Source organism: Tauraco erythrolophus, chromosome 28 (assembly GCF_009769465.1).
Source record: "Tauraco erythrolophus isolate bTauEry1 chromosome 28, bTauEry1.pri, whole genome shotgun sequence".
Classification (NCBI taxonomy): domain Eukaryota; kingdom Metazoa; phylum Chordata; class Aves; order Musophagiformes; family Musophagidae; genus Tauraco; species Tauraco erythrolophus.
In genome coordinates, this window is record NC_141492.1 from 4,237,531 (window position 1) to 4,254,082 (window position 16,552).

Here is a 16,552-nt window from a genome sequence, read left to right on the forward strand (position 1 = left end):
TGGTGTGAAACTGGTTTGCTTTATGCCACAGCTTGAGTCTGAGCATCCTTACGCTTGTGATAACGAAGCCTTGCGCCTTGTCTTCTCGTTACTTGCACGCGTACTGCTGGTGCTGGCGGTGCAGCAGTGAGAAAAGTCCAGGACGTGCATAAAAAGACCTCGAATACATTAGGTAAAAAATGGTGAAAGCTCCTCTTCGCCCACAGTTGTGATGCCTGACCCGTTTTAAGTATTCCTCAACCCTGACGTACTGGGGAGAGGAGTGGGAGATAATATGGGATTGTAAGCTTAGCTTGTCTGCGCTGGAAAGGAGACCCCAGTAGGAGCAGTGATGGATTTTGGAGGAGGTAGGGGGAAACAGGGAGTGATTCAAACAGAAATAGCTTTCTGAATGTTGCTGGTACTGTGTTTGGTTTTGCTGCTCGAATAAACAAGCAAAATTTCTGATTACTGTTTGAAGATTTTGTGCTGTGGTTTTGTGACTATAGTATCTGTGTGTCTTCTACGTAAAACCAAGAGAAGAAATGGCTGCTTCTCAGTTCCTTCTCTCTCTCTCTTAAGAAAGAGCTTTGTAGATGTCTTTTTTTATTTGAGGCTTTTTTTTTTTAATTTATAAAGTTATAAGGTAATAGTTTCTCTTTGGTATGGTAAAAAAAAACCAAACCCATGGAACATGGCTTTCAAACAGGAGCTATCAGACATTGTGTGTTGTAGTTCCACCTGATGTTTACCTATGAAATATTTTAAATACCTTTTATGATTGTCATAGTTGCTGCTGCAGTCTTGTAGCGTTCCTGTAGAATGGGGGAAGGGTTCAGCACAAAAGAATTACAATGGTACTCGTATTTCTTTTAGAATAATATGCTAGTTTTACTTTGCGTTGTTTTAAAAAAAAAAAAAGCAGCATCAGTTGTTCATTTGTTCTGATTTGGGTTGCTGCGCTTAAAGAAAACCACAGGCCCACCAGAACTTGCAGTGTTGGGAACGACACAATGTCTATGTGATATTTTGACAATAAAAGCAGATACAGTGAGAAAGTAATTATAGGTTGTTTTTGGAGACAAAAAGGAGTACTTTAACAGGGAAGCTGAAACCTGATAATTTAGTGTTGTTGCTCTCTCAGGTGGACTGTCTCCATTTCAGAATGGGAAGTATCTCATCGCCCTGCACCCTTCCAGTTTTTGGTTTCTGCCTCTATGCAATTAGATGAGTTAGCAAAACAAGTAAACACAGGTCACCGGAGCCACTGGGACGAAGTTAAATCTGTTCTGAGTTCCTGAAGGTACCTGACCTGGATTTACCAAATACAGAAACTTGTTCACGTTCTAGTGAAACTCCTCCTCTTTCCTGAGGAGCTTTATCACAAAGTCACTGTGCTTTTTCTGGAGCGCTGTCGTTGTTTGAAATGTTTCTCAGTCGTTGTGTTGTGTATCTTTACATATAAATTCAGATTTTGTATTCTATATTAATCTTTCACGTGCAAGTTGTTCAGATCTAGAAGTTTCCATTGTCAGCTCAAGAGAGAGGAGTTACCTTGTTACGGTGTCAGGGTGAGTAAAGAGAGAAGAGATTCTCTTTGATTGCTGAAGCATCAGACATTTGAAAATAGAAAAAATATTCATTTCACAAGAAAACTCTTTTGTCTACAGCTCTCTTCATCTGGTTGGGTTTAATAGGTGATGAATATGTTCATAGCGTTAAAATAGTGCTCGAACTCCTTGTATCATTAGAATCACTGTTGAAAGGTGTCCCTATCTGAACTTAGATGGTTTAAAGCTGTGGTTTGTTGTTTTTTTTTTAATCTGCCATTTTAAAAAATGCCAAAAAGCCATGCGCTTGAGGACAAAAAAGTCAGGAGTTCCAGTTTTGATTAATCACAGCATGTCTGACTGTTAGTTGTAGTTGTTTGCAAATGACCTTTTAAGAGTTATTTTGTTGGGCAGTACCGTTCCAGACCAAAGGTCAGGGTCATAATACTCATAATATCTGGTGAGTCACAGATTTGTCCTGGAATCCAATTCTAGAAGACGTTTATAGGACATTGCCAGCGTCTGATCCAGTGGAAGGTATTACAGCTGGGGGAGAAAATGGATTCAGCTGCCCTTTTTCAGCTCTTGCATGCTGGGAGTCAGGGTTGTGCTTTTGGGCATCGTGATGTGTTGTCCTGCAAAATGCTTTTAGGTTGTAAATTGGTTTCTGTGAGCCTTTGGGAAAGCATCTAAGTAATAAGGTAAGTTTTTTTTTTTTTATTGTACAAGAAACTAATTTCATTATCCTCAATTGTGAATAGGACCTTTTGTGATGTTTATGAGCCTCTTGGTCTTAAATATTTCTTTGCTGGATGAGGCCTCTGTTTCAGTTAGTCTGTCAATGAACAATAGGTCGTCAGTGGCAGTAGCCCATGCGAAATGCTTCAGAGGCAGTGACGGTCCCCGTAATAAGCAGATGTGGGATAACACGATGCTCTCAAAATTCTCAGTCTTAATTCCAAACCCATTGATTTAAGCCCAGAAACAACCCTGGTGGATTTGCTTAGTTTCTGTGGATCGATTGCTGTTGCATCTTCAGCGCTAGCAGTGGTGGTCCTGTCCCCAGCCAGTCGAGGTAGCCCAAATCCTTCCACTTTCTAGGTGTGTAGGCAGCTTAACTGATGTTCTCAGCACTAGTCAGAGCTACAGCTCTTCTGCATAGTCCGTGTAGAAATAAAATCCTCTGGGGGATCTGGTTTTCCCTGTCAAATTCATCTTCCTGCAGTTCCAGCAAGTGATCGAGGGAGACCAAGAGAAGGAGCAGGATGGGAAGAGCCTGGGTGGCTGTCCTCTGAGGTTTTACTTCTGCCTTTCTCAGGTGTACCTTCCGTGCCTCTCCAGTTTGAGAAGAGCTTACTGACTTAACTGTCCGTTTCATTTTTGTACCTTCCCAAATTATTGATCTTAATAAAACTGAATGCCACCGGTTAGTGATGGTACATGGAAAAATATTTTTCTTTGTGAGTTTTGAATTTACCAATATTCTTTTTCTTTGGATGATCTCTGTAGTGAATAGTATGTGTTTTCTAAGGTTAGATATCTGTTATTTCTGTACGACCATAATGATCCTTCATATTTATTTTTGCTCATAAATATCAAGCTCAAAGTGTGCAGGTTCCTGTCACTTCTTCACTGTCCTCTGTCCCTCTTTCTTCTCTTTGCTGTTTGCTTGACCCCTGCAGTCCTCTAATATCTTGTTCAGAGAGGCTGCCCAGAAGAATAAAAAATGCAAAGAGGTCTTACGTGCAGAAAAAGGAAATAAAATTCACTAGTATTCGAATGTTTGTTCTCATTTTTACTCGGAGTGTGCTTGGTTCAGCACTTGCTGCAAAAGTGTGTTGAACAGAGAAATCTGGAGCATATTTTATAAAATTAAGGGTGCTTGTAAAATAGTCTGATTCTTCTGTTACTTTTCAAAATTCTCTTCTTCTGCCTGGGCAAAAAGAATGCCACTTGGGAATCAGTAAGTTAAATGCATTTCAAATAGGCTCTTAGAGAATCAAGTCCTTGGATTCACCTGCAGTTTTCTGGAGCGTTTTCCTGTTTTCTAGCATGTTCTCTCCTGTTGTGTAAAGAATCTTTCAGCAGCATAGGAAACTAATGCACAGCACTATTAGATATGTCAACTAATTAAGTGAAAAATACCTACCGAGAGTGATAGAAGCTGTTATCTTTAACAGAGTGAGCACATGGTTTTAAATTTGAAATGTATTTTTGCTAGCAGTTTTACAGTTGGCTTAACAGGGTGCCCGAGCTTTTGAAGGAGGATCGGTCCCACTAATCATTAATAGGAAAAGAATTACCACGTGTAATCACTGAAGATATGTAAATGTCAGGGAATACGAATGTCTAGTTAAAATGTGATAAAATGTTTTTAGATGACTGTATGACACAGTTCTAGATGAATGAAGTGGATTTCGAGAGAAGAGGCGATGCCGCGTGGCAGTGCGGTGGCTATATGACCGCTTCCAAGCACAAGTACAAGTACAGGCTGGGCAGGGAATGGATGGAGAGCAGCCCTGAGGAGAAGGACTTGGGAGTGCTGGTGGATGAGAAGCTCAACATGAGCTGGGACCGTGTGCTGGCAGCCCAGAAAGCCAACCATGTCCTGGGCTGCATCCAGAGCAGCGTGGGCAGCAGGGCGAGGGAGGGGATTCTGCCCCTCTGCTCTGCTCTGTGAGACCCCACCTGGAATACTGTGTTCAGCTCTGGAGTCCCCAACACAAGAAGGACACGGAGCTGCTGGAGTGGGTCCAGAGGAGGCCACAGAGATGATGCAAGGGTTGGAGCACCTCTGCTACAGAGACAGGCTGAGAGAGTTGGGGCTGTTCAGCCTGGAGAAGAGAAGGCTCCGGGGAGACCTTCCAGTGCCTAAAGGGGCTACAGGAAAGCTGGAGAGGGGCTTTTTTTTACAAGGACTTGTAGTGATAGGACAAGGGGTAATGGCTTTAAACTGAAAGAAGGGAGATTTAGATTAGATATAAGGAAGAAATTTTTCTCTCAGAGGGTGGTGAGGCACTGGACCAGGTTGCCCAGAGAAGCTGAGGCTGCCCCATCCCTGGCAGTGTTCAAGGCCAGGCTGGATGAGGCTTTGAGCAACCTGGTGTAGTGGAGGGTGTCCCTGCCCATGGCAGGGGGGTTGGAACTGGATGATCTTTGAGGTCCCTTCCAACCCAAACCATTCCATGATTCTATGATTCCCTCCATCCATGTGCCTGTTCTGCCCTAAAGGGAACCCACCTGTAAGCGAGACTCGAATCCAACCCAGCCTGACGTCGCGGAGAACTTTTTTTTGTTTCCTTTTGTGCAGTTGTTCTTGTCTACAATTTGCTCCTCCGTCTTGGGAGGAGAGGGGTTTCCATTGTCAACTAGTTGTTTGTTGTCGTGACACGTCTTCTAACAAGCTGTTGGTTTTCTGGTGATAGGCAGAGGCCTTACCAGTGCTCGAAGAGCTCATATATTTGTTATTCTCTACGTAGTTTTAGCAAGTGAATAATTTTAATACATTTTCATCATACGTTTACAGAGGCACGTACGTTTGAAATTAGATATAGTGCCTTTTGTTTTGTTGCATGAGGTATGGTATTGATAGGAATACCATCAATAAGAGAGAAGATATGAGAGGTGATTGGTTTTGTGGAAATTTTTGGCGTGGCAGGCACTCAAAATGCAGTATTCTGCTGGTATTTCTCACACTGTGGAAGTTGCAGAACATGTAAGCATCTTTTGGATCTGCGTGCTCAGTTTTTCTCTCAGTCTTGGTTTTTATATCTTTATTTTTTATTTGTGTTTAAGGCCAAAATAAGCATTTTGCTGCTATTCTCAGAATTTTACTGACATTATGGAAGACACTTAAAAGTGAGCGTTTCTCTGTTAGCCGGGAGCCTTGAAGCAGGTCGCCAGTCTTGGCGCCAGGCATGAGTGATAGTTCTGTTTGGATGGAGAGACCTTAAATAGTTTTTCCTCTGTGCTTTAGACATAAACAGGATTTTCTCCAGCAGATACAGCGTTCATCTTCCCAGTTTTGTTCTATTTCTCTTTTAACAGGGGTGCCTGAAATATATGGGAAGAAACAAATCCTGGTTTCCTTTACTGTCTTGAGTTGCTGGTGTCCTGCTTCTGCTTTTGATGAAGGATCTCGGTTTATAGCAAGGCTGCAGAAAATATTTGTCTCTACCAGCTGTCATCCTGTTTTCTCAAGCAGTAGTTATGACAAGGAAAAAAAGAGATTGGATTTTACTGTGCTGTTAATGGTTTTATGCTTTTTGGGTGAGAGAGGGCTCCTTTAGTTCCTGAATGGAAACAGTTCCTTTGTGAAGCTGCAAGAGTGGTAATGCTCTGGTGGTGGTAGCACTCTGATGATTCTGTGATGCTTTTTGAACTTTATGGTAGTTACTTCAGCTCCAAAACTCTGTGCAGAAAGGCAACTACTCCTATATTGCTGCTGTCTTGAACGGTATCCGTTTGGAATGGAGACACATGGAAATCACCTTTGCAAGCATGAGGAAAGCAGTGCTCTGGTTGAGTGGAGATGGGGCTGGGTGCTGTTAGTGCATTCAACAGTGGCTCTGTGCTCGTGAATCCCGTGTGTGAATTGCGTTATCGGTGATGCTGAGTCTCGTTGAAAAAGTATTTGGTGTAAAATCGAAACCAGAACATGCCCAGGAAGGATGCTCACTGAAACACCTGAGCTTACTCTGCCTCTCTTCCAAAATTAGGAGATCTTTCCTGTCGCACTCTTTCCCTCGATGGGCACGGCAAGAGTAATTTAAGACTTTTTTGTGTTTCAGATTGTGCAGTGAATGTCCATAAGAACTGCAAGAGTTTACTGCCTGAATGCAGCAGCGTCAGACCCAAGGTGGGTTTTAAAATTGGTTCTTTTTTAATAACAGTGCGTGACACGGTGTAATTTAGCGCGTGGGTTCTAATTTACACCAGCACAGCATCTTGCCCTACATCTTCAGGACATTGAATACTTATTAACTCGTCATTATAGTAATTTATGGCAACATATGTAGGGAAGATAAAGTGAAGCATTTTATTGCTGCACTGAAAATTACTTACCATTGCTCGTGTCTGTCAGAACCGCGACTAACCCTTAGAACAATGCTCAAACCCATAACTTTTTTGGGGAGCATAATTGAATGAGATGGCACCTCTGAATTTTATGCCACTGTATTTTCATAGTTTGTGCCATCTCAAAGCTAATGGAAGAGCTTGAGGGGTGGAGGGGAATTTGGTTGTAACAGTTGCATATTTATAAGCTGGGAAATGCAGAATAAGCGATTTCATTTTTGAACTGTGATGAACTTTATGTCTTGCTAAGCTGTTGGGTTTTTATCTGTGTCACTGCGGTGCCCGTGATTGCACGTCAGGTCACGGGTTGGTTGCAGATAGCTGTCTATCTGTCGGGTTTTTTATTCTGGTACTGGTTTTGAAGATAATTTCCTCCTCCTTGTAACTAATTATACTTGAGGGAGTTTTAAGTTTGTTTTAACCTGCAAGTGTTGATGATTTCAGAGACTGATAGGAGATTAGGGAGTACTAGGAGAGGGAAAAGAGAGAGCAGAACAGCTCAAACCTGGGCAATTAGAGGTTAGAGGAAGTGCTTTCAGCCATCGGTGATTTAGAACTCTTTTGAGGGCAGAAATGTTCTTGTGAGAGTTTTGATACATACTTTTAAACTTCTTGAGACATTGTGCATTTTGCTTTTAAACCAAAAAATTCACTTGCTCTGATGCTTTCATTTCCACTCTTCACCACCTCCCAAACTTTCATGACTGAGTCAGCCCTGACAGAGGGCAAAGAGGCAGCAGTAGCACAAAAGGGTATGAGAAATGAAGTCAGAAATGAGATTCTCAAAGTGAAACAAGACTCCCCAAAAGCCATTTGTTACAGACTATATTACTACTTTAATTTATTTGCATCTTTGATAAATTGTATCTCAATGAATTGTAATATTCCTAGGTTTGTAAGAACAAGCAAGTTGAACAGATTAACAAAGACTCGATTTTAAGTGGACAGTCTAAATTTTTGTTGAAAGTGGCTGGGTCAGTTGAGTTAGTATTGGCAAGCAAGTGTAGGTGAAGACTGTCTATGAAAAGGATTTGCTTTGATTTAATAAATTATTATCATAACTTTAATTCAGCAGTAACTTCATTTTTGGTTTGGTTTCAATCTGATTTATACTCGATGGAATTTTTGTACAAAGTGTTAATGTCTATATGCCATTCTTCTGGAATGTGAAAACCATCAAAACTGTTACTGTGTCAAATCTTTTATACTTTCAGTGTGCAGCTTCACTTACAGTTAGCACGATACGCTAGGAAAAATACGATTCATTTTGGACTGAAAGTTTGGTCTGTATGTGTAAGAATATTGTATTTTTTCCTATAGCAGAAAGATTTGCAGCACAGAGCTTCTGGATCTCCACAAAGTTCGCCCCAGTACATTTCCCCAGGTTTGTACTAAAGAATGATTTCTGTGCTCAAGGCTTATCTGTTCGATTGTATTTTTTTCTTTAATATGTTTTAAAGGCTATACACAGTGTGTTATTGAAGTATAGAAAAGGTCTCTTTTAATAAGATGGCTTCATTTTTTTTTCTATTGGGAATGGCTTAGAGGCTCCTAGCAATCTCCTGTGTGTTTTTATCTTTTTATCTTTTTATTTTTCTTTATACCTTCTTGCTGTGTAACCTCAAAATATCATGGTGAAAAGGGATCAATAAGCTAGTTTTTCATTGATTGTCTATTCTCTGGCCTCTGAAAAGACTAGAACTGTGAACTTTGTTTTACATCAGATTTTCATAATTGTCTATTTAAAACTTGCCTGCAGCTAGTGGTTGCTAGAAATCTCTAAGACAAGCTAGCACTAATGGTCTGAACATAAATCTTTGTTGAAACAAAGTGGGAAAAGGGATCTGGGAGGAAAAAAAAAAAACAAAAACAAGAAGAACGAACAGCTCTCTTGCAGCATAGGCTTTGAAATAGCTTTTTGCTACTGGAAAAGACCATCACGGTCACAGGTGTATAATTTATAATTTCAATGGCATTTTAATTTGTAGACGTTACGAGGTCTGCATTAACAGAACAGGCTTCTTGGCGACAGACCATAACTAGAGCAGAATTATTTTCTGCCTTGCGCTTGGTCCGTTTGGTTGCTCTGATGGCTGCAAGGAACACAGTTGACAGGAATGTCTGAGCTTTACTGGGAGTGTTGCATGTATTTTTGTTAGGTATCATTAGACTTGCATTACAAGATGTGCTTTATTTTTTAATGAAACAATCCTTACAAAGAGGTAGCGCAAAGGGAATAATTCTTATAAAAAGATAAATGGCTGTTTGCATTACCAAGAATGCTTTTGTGCAGAGACTAAAGTAGGAAACAGTCAGGAATAATGAAAATAGGAAAAGTTGGCTGTAGGGCTTGTGGTTGAAACAGCTCTGTGGTATACAGTCTGGTCTGGTGCGGGGGGTTAACGGCGATCGATAGGGACTCTCAGCAGTGTGCAGACAGTGCTAATTGAACTCAGAAAATGGCTTTTTCCTGGCGCAGACTCTGCTAGGCAGCCAGCCCTCATTTTCTGTAGCCAAAAGCAGAAGCTGGAAGTTAAAGAAGCAGCTGAGAGCTAATGCAAAAGCATTGTGGCTTTTTACCCACGGTAAAACACTGCAGACTGCAATGCCCAGCTAAAAAAGCTAAAGGTGTTCTGTCAGTGCAAAGAAGAAATACATTTTAAGAAAGGTATAAACTGTGTTGTTTGTGTCCCTCCCGTCCCTCTCCCCGTGTTTTGCCTCTGGAGGTTTTTGGATTTGTCCTGCCATTGTGAAACAGAACTTTATGTTCTTGGCTCGTGGAGTACAGAAAGAGAACTCGATGGCTGATGATTTCAGTACTTTTCCAAATGGAATTGGAAAAGTTTAATTTCCAAATAATTTGTTATTAAGCCATTGTTTAAGAAATCCACCTTTACGAATCTTGCAAATATCTAATGAATCTCTTTCGCGGCAATGGGCTTGGAGCTCATCACTTGGAGGTGATGGAAGAGGACTCAGTTTACCCAGTTTGTTCTAGATGGAGAATGCACTGTGTATGTAGCCAGGAGATCTCAAACCCAAAACGGTATTGGGAAGGGCATTCCCAGCCGGAAAAGATGGAGTGATACAGTTCATATTAAATGTCATTGAAGAAACCTCCCCGGCAGCCCTAGAGTATGGGGTATCGAGAAATGTGGAAAAACCTGTTTTTTGAGAGGAAACATGAATAGCTTAATTTAGCCGTGTTTGGTTGAGCAAGGCAAAAGCGCAGGGAGAGATGGTTGTCAGTAGAGGTACACTGAGGAGTGCAGACTGAGAGAGGGGAACGTTTGGGGATGGGTAGACACCAGTGCTGTTAGAAGAAGAGTTGTAAATTGGCGATGCGTAAACCTTGGCTGGGAACTGGAGACCCTCTTGAACTGCTACAGCAGTGTGGTCCTGAAGCAGCCTCCCAGGCACAGTAGTGGAGGATGAGTTGTATCTGGGTGTAAGAAAGTTTCCTTGCAGTGGCAGAGTCCTGGGTTCAAAGATCCATGAGATCTCTTCCACTCCCATGTCCTTAAAAGCACTTTGAAAACAGGGAAACTGCAGACCTTGTCAGTGGTGAGTTTTAAAAATTGTCTGGCTAATTCTTCATGTTCGACTTCTCTTGAAGTTCCTTTTTTAAAAGGATGTATTTTGTCTCCTGTTCCTTATCATTCATTACAGACATTAGTGCTAAATAATCGCATCCATTTTTTATAAGTCTATTACAGGCTTCCATGTATTGTGTAACAGTGATTAAAGTTTTAAATATCTTTCTAGTTCACAGTCTGTCTAGATTTAAAAAGCATTAAAAAGCTGCAGTATTAAATTTAGCTCTGGTATCTATTACGTTCAGCGTGTGTGCATGCAGATATAAATCACTGTGTAGCATTCAAAGAACTTGGGGGTTTTTGTGTGAGCTCAGATTTTTCTTGTTTGCCATGAAATGTTCTGTGCCCTTATACGGTCGGGTGTGAATAATCGCGTTTAGGTTCTGGTGTTTTACTAAAGGAGAAGATACTTTGCAATTTCCACACTAAACGGGCACAGTAGGGACCAATTTCCTGCACTTCAGACCTGCTGATTTAGCCAATACAGTAAGTTAAGTGGCAGCTTTACATTTCTAGAAGGATCACAGGTGGTATAAAAACAGAGCATCTCTGGGGCCACTTTACTGTGCCAAGTCTGAGGGCAGCCAGTCGCGAGCATGGGGAATACAAATTCGAAAAGCAGCGGCAGAAGCAATGCAATTCCAGCTCACCCTGAGCTGTCTTTTTGTGGTTCCTTTTCGAGAAAATGGAATGAGAATGTTTTTTTGGACAATGAGCTCTTGACGTCCAAGATCCTGTCTGTTCTCCGTCCGCATTCGGAGAGAGGTTTGAGAGCAGGCGATCTGCAGTGTACGCCTCATTTTCTGAGTACCAATTCCATTTTTGCCTCTCTAGCAGCTTCTTTGAAGGAGCAGCCCCGAAGTCTTCTCCTGGGACCGGATGGCACCCCAGTACTGCCACGGAATCTCGGTATGACTATCGCCCAAAGAGGAAATTCTCAGTCTTCATTGAATACTGCTGGAGCTGTTAATAAATTTGGGTAAGTGCACTGCTTCTCTTCTAATTCACTAGCTTCTGCTACCCCCCCCCCCCACAGTGTGAAAAGAAAAACAATTATAGAACTAAAGCAAGAACTCGTGTTGGCTTTCAAGCTCAGAAGAGATTTATTGAGCTTTTAACGCTGGACTTCATTTCCTTGAACAGTAAGCTTTTTTTTTTTTTTCATTTAAATCGCCACGTCTTTAGTCCCTCTGTACTACGTCATGAAAGATACCGTGTAAAATAGGGCAGTATTTGAGTATCTCTGTCTGGATTATGGTTTTCATGGGTATATTTGTCTTCAGACTTGTTGAAATTCAGTAATCCTTCTGAGTTCGGTTATTCTAGGTTGTGCTAGTTCTGACTAGTGTAGGAGACAGCAGTGTTTTAAATTGCAGGATACCATGATTAAAATAGTAGTTGAATTCAAAGCTATCTGCTGTTTTAAGTAGTCCACTTTTTACGTGCCACAACGCTCCCTTCTCAGTGAAAGTGCCCTTTGTACCCTGAGCTGCCTATGGCTTGTCACCAGGTGATGTTCTTTTAAAATGTCATCGCAGAAGTTGCATGCTTGCTCATGCTGCTCTAATTAAAACTGTAATATTTCAGTGATGGGGTTGCTAGATTGATTTAAAGTTGGAGTGCAATGATAGCTTTTATGTATTTATTTTAAGTTAATTGCACCATAGTTTAGGAAAGGTACTTGTTAAAGTAGTTAGACTTCTTTTTTTTTAGTTTTATTTTTGTCAAGCAACTTACAAAAATGTTAATGTTCTGGTTTGGTCCCTTGTTCTAATTTCTTTGGCCATTTAGACTAATTTCAGGAGACATGGATGAAGGGGATTCAGGCTTTATAAAATTTAAGCAGACTTCAGATGACGTTGTCTCGCTTGCACCTTCAACAGCAGACTCCATTTTTCTGGAAGGTATGGAATTTCTGTGCTTTTCAGGATTTTTATGCAATTTTTTGCACGGTCTAAAAGCAGCACTGAGATGTTCTTACTCTTGTTGTTAATGATGGTAATGGGGAATATGGTGAGAAACAATTTCATATTGAAATTGAGTTTGCTTTTGGTCTAGATGCATATTCTGTATCCCTGCGAAGTGAAATAGAAACAGATGCTCATGAGTTTGAGGCAGAGTCTTGGAGCGTTGCAGTGGAACAGTCTTATGCAAAAAGACAAAAGAAAGATGTTATAAAAAGGCAAGATGTCATTTATGGTAAGAGTATTTGTTTTTCTTGTAACTTTTTTATTTTGTACTACCACTGTTTTGAAACAAAGCAGAAGTTGTCATTTTTATTGGCTCCCATTTTGTTTTGTGCTTGAAAAGGAAAATTGAGTGCAGATTTTAAAGTCTGTTACTTTTCTTCTATTAATGATTTTAAGCAACCCATAGTTTTTAATATGCCTGTGTATACAGCAAAACCCAGCTATGCAATTAGGGAATAGCTCAACTGCAACTGGGAGGTGTCATTAAATAAGTATGGTCAGTCACTGGTTGGGAGATTAACAGGGCAAATTGAGGAACTTCACATCAGTGGTGCAAAGATTGTGGTGAAGAAAGGTGGTGGTGCAAAAGATGGTGACTTTTGGAACCTGTTGGTTTATATCTCACCTGTCACCGCCCAGCATGTAAATGACTTGTGATTTTTTTTATTTCCCCTTGCCCAGAACTAATGCAAACTGAAATGCACCATGTTAGGACACTGAAAATAATGCTGAAGGTGTACTCCAGAGCCATGAGAGAGGAACTGCAGTTCCCAAATGCTGTCATCAACAAGCTCTTCCCCTGTGTGGATGAGCTCCTGGAGATGCATGGGCAATTTCTGCTCCAGTTAAAGGAGCGACGAAAGGAATCCTTGGAAGAAGGCAGTGACCGAAATTACATCGTCCAGAACATTGGAGACCTCTTGGTAAAACAGGTGTGAATTAATTCTACCAATGTTGTTGACACTACTGAATTTCTAAAAAGTTAACTGTAAGGTTAAAGTTGTGTTATGTAAAGATTGATTTAGTACTGGGTTTGAGATCATCTTCCCGGTGTAATGTGTGAGCATGACTCCCAGGAACATATCTGGTCATGAATAATATGAAATATTCCTGAAGTTCTTTGGGCACGTGCGTATGCCTGCGGTGGGATATGCGACTGCAGATGGTTTGGTTCTATTTTGCATCTGTTCCAAAAGTCAGGTAACATTCCTGGTGTCCATCCCACACATGACTGTCCTTCATTTAATGCTGAGCTGCTTGGTTTTGACCTTTTTAAAATGCACTAAAGATCCTTTGAAGTCATTACAGCTTTAGCACCCATTCTGCTATGCTGCAGATGCAACAATTTCCTATGTCGTGACCGTTTTTTGCCCTTCACCTTTTACAGTCCTCAGTCTTTTCAAGTGCAGAGGCTCAGAAAGCCTTTTAAAAATTCTCCTAATGACAGCCATAATTTAATATTTGGTTATCTTGTGGTATTCCAAGCTCTCAGATGTCACACTGCGTAAATATCTCATTTCTGGTACAGAAGAAATTGAAATATTGAAGAAATGTCTCAGAAACCAGTTAGCATAAAGCCATGTTAAACCTGGGTCTTACAGTGGAGGTAGGTTTGCTCTTAATGATTCTTGTCATTCAATCTTATATTTCCAATTAGTTTTCAGGTGAAAATGGGGAGAGAATGAAAGAAAAATATGGTGTATTCTGTTGTGGACACAATGAAGCTGTTAGTCACTATAAAGACCTGCTCCAAAGTAATAAGAAGTTCCAAAACTTAATAAAGGTAAACAACAACCAGAAATCTCCCGTTCTGACTGTGCAAAATATATTTGGCTGCTTTAGGTTTTATTTTGTACTGGAAGATCTCTTAAACTTGAAACAGCAGAGTTAGAAACATGTTCTGTTCTTTGATGAGGAGTTATCTCCATGTATTTTAGATCTTTTGAGCTGTTTGGATGCAAAGCTGCAATTAGCAGGTGTTAAATTTGAGGCAGACTCTGGAGAGCACATAGGGCTGGAGAACAGAGTATTTGTTCTGTTCGTGACTCTAGCACTCACTGCCCTGCTGTGTCACCATCTTTGTAAATTGGCTTGATAATAAAATCAATGATAAATGCTGTTGATGAACTGCTATAGAAAAAGCAGGTTTTGCCCACTACGTCATCTTTCCAAGACCAGAAGGTTGGGCCCAGGGTGGTTTCTTTATCTGCTGTGCACTGTAATGTGCAATTAATAGGAAGGGCTGAAGAGCCACAGCCAAAGTGGAAACCTGTAACCTGAACCTCGGATGACATTGCACAGTCCCAAGTATTCTTATTTTCCAGTCATCAGTAAGTGATACTGTGTGAACTTTCCAACGTGGCTCTATACTTATAGCTCTGCTTAACTAGGTGTCTTTAAAAGCGAGAACCCTTTACGTTCAAGGAGCTAAATAAGTGACCAGAGTAAGTTTTTAAAATATATAGCCACAGTGTGCAAGGTCTTGGTACTGTATTCTGCTGGCAGGATTGTTCTGTACCAGCAGTCAGGCTGACTGATGGCATTCTGATGCTTTACAGTCTCCCCTTTCTAAACAGAGATGTGTTTATGTAGATCACTGCTAGTGAGCGTACAGTGGTGAAATAAACACACAGTTTATTCGTTAGTGACCTAATTTGATGGTTGGGTGGCTGGGTCTGGTTTTAAAAATATAGTACTTTTCTGTGTGTTTAAGGACTGGCCCTATTATGAAAGGGAACCACTTAGCAAATAGGTGGTCGAACAGTTCATTTTTCAGCTTGGCTCCAGATTTAGTTAACAGTAGTTGACAATAATACCTAAAATGTTTTTCTAGTAATAAAAGCCATTTTTTTATGTTAGCAGGGAGTCTGCTTTAGTAAAAGGATGCAGCTAATTTTGTGGTATTATACCGAATAGCACAAAAATGTTTTGAGACAGAAAATGTGTGAATGGAGAAGCGAGGGAGTTAGAAGAGCAATATATGCAATGGGTGTGATGGGTCTGTCTCTTCCAGAAAATCGGCAACTGCTCCATCGTGAGGAGACTCGGCGTTCAGGAGTGTATCCTTCTAGTTACACAGCGCATCACCAAGTACCCGGTCTTGGTGGAACGTATTATTCAGAATACAGAAGGTGGGTGGTTTAACCTTCCCCAGGAGCCTCGCAATTGTCTGCTCATCCTTTTTCTCCAGTGTCTTACATGCTCCTTCCTCAGACAAGGAGGGACAGGCTGGTACTGTCTTATACCTGCTTTCTCACTTTGTTAGCTGAAGATGCCGTTCTAGGTGCAGATCCAGATGAGAGGGTGAAGAGCAGTGTTCAGTTTCAAGTCTGCAACCACAAAACCATAGGAGTTAACCCTGTCAGTTCATTAGAGACTTAGAGCTTTACAATATTTTATTTTGTCTTTAAACTTAAGCTCTTAGGAAATATCGTTAGATGTTCAGTATGGAACCTTCACATTAAAATATGTTTGGATGGCTCATATCTTGTGTTCTAGAGTTGAAAATGTGGCTGACCACTACTCTTTTCTCTTAGCTGGAACTAGAGATTATGAAGAGCTGACCCAGGCCCTTAGTTTAATTAAGGACACAATCACTCATGTAGATGCCATGGTAAATGAGTGTGAGAAGGGGCAGCGCCTTAAAGAAATTATGCATAAAATGGAGCTAAAATCATCTGGGAAATTCAAGAATGGACTTTTCTTCCGGAAGGATGACATGGGACAAAGGCGGCTTCTACTGGATGGGATGCTGTACTGGAAAGCTGCGTCAGGGCGACTCAAAGGTAAAGGACCAGGAAGGGGGCAAGTACAGCTAGGAAACAGGTTTTTTTTAAAATTTTTTTTTTAGTAACAGTTTATTACTGATCGATTGAGTATAAAATAAGATGACAATAATCTCCTTGTTTAATAAGATATTGGAGGAAATAGCACTTCTTCTATTCTTAGCTTGTCCAATAAGCATCTCTATAATGGTACATGATAAGTTCCTTACGCTGTTTGCTTGTTATCTGCCTGATCTGCTTTCCAATTCAAGAGGGAGGTCTTTAGGTAGATGACAAAGCTTTGAGTCATACTGCCTTAGTCTCCTGTGGAAAGGCATTATCTTGTGCGAGCTCTGGTTCACACTTCGAAAAATGGTGTCGTGTCAACCCCATGACACCTTGCTTCTGCATAATGTCTGCTTTGCCAGAAAATCAAAACAGTGTCCATCAGTGAATATTTTAAAGCCTCATTGCTCAGGCGTTCCAGGAGAAGCTTCAATGGCACATAAAATGCAGCCAAGAGTAGGTAGTACTGGGAAGGTCCACAGTTCCAGAAGAATCTGCTGTTGAGGGAGACATGTTCCCTTGTGAGTGTCTGAGTCGCTGTGTAGGATGCC

The 16,552-nt window shown here is 40.9% G+C and overlaps 1 protein-coding gene across 3 annotated transcripts in view; it reads left to right on the forward strand.

The window, feature by feature from the left end:
• Positions 1-16,552, forward strand: part of ARHGEF18 (Rho/Rac guanine nucleotide exchange factor 18) — a 46,325-nt gene that overhangs the window by 17,707 nt on the left and 12,066 nt on the right. For all 3 annotated transcript variants that reach the window (XM_086627678.1, XM_086627680.1, XM_086627679.1), the window contains 9 exons: positions 6,320-6,387; positions 7,926-7,989; positions 11,036-11,180; positions 11,993-12,105; positions 12,260-12,400; positions 12,853-13,103; positions 13,829-13,954; positions 15,185-15,302; positions 15,708-15,956. In XM_086627678.1, the coding sequence (XP_086483804.1) occupies positions 6,320-6,387; positions 7,926-7,989; positions 11,036-11,180; positions 11,993-12,105; positions 12,260-12,400; positions 12,853-13,103; positions 13,829-13,954; positions 15,185-15,302; positions 15,708-15,956 (1,275 nt within the window). The remainder of the gene's footprint in view (positions 1-6,319; positions 6,388-7,925; positions 7,990-11,035; positions 11,181-11,992; positions 12,106-12,259; positions 12,401-12,852; positions 13,104-13,828; positions 13,955-15,184; positions 15,303-15,707; positions 15,957-16,552) is intronic.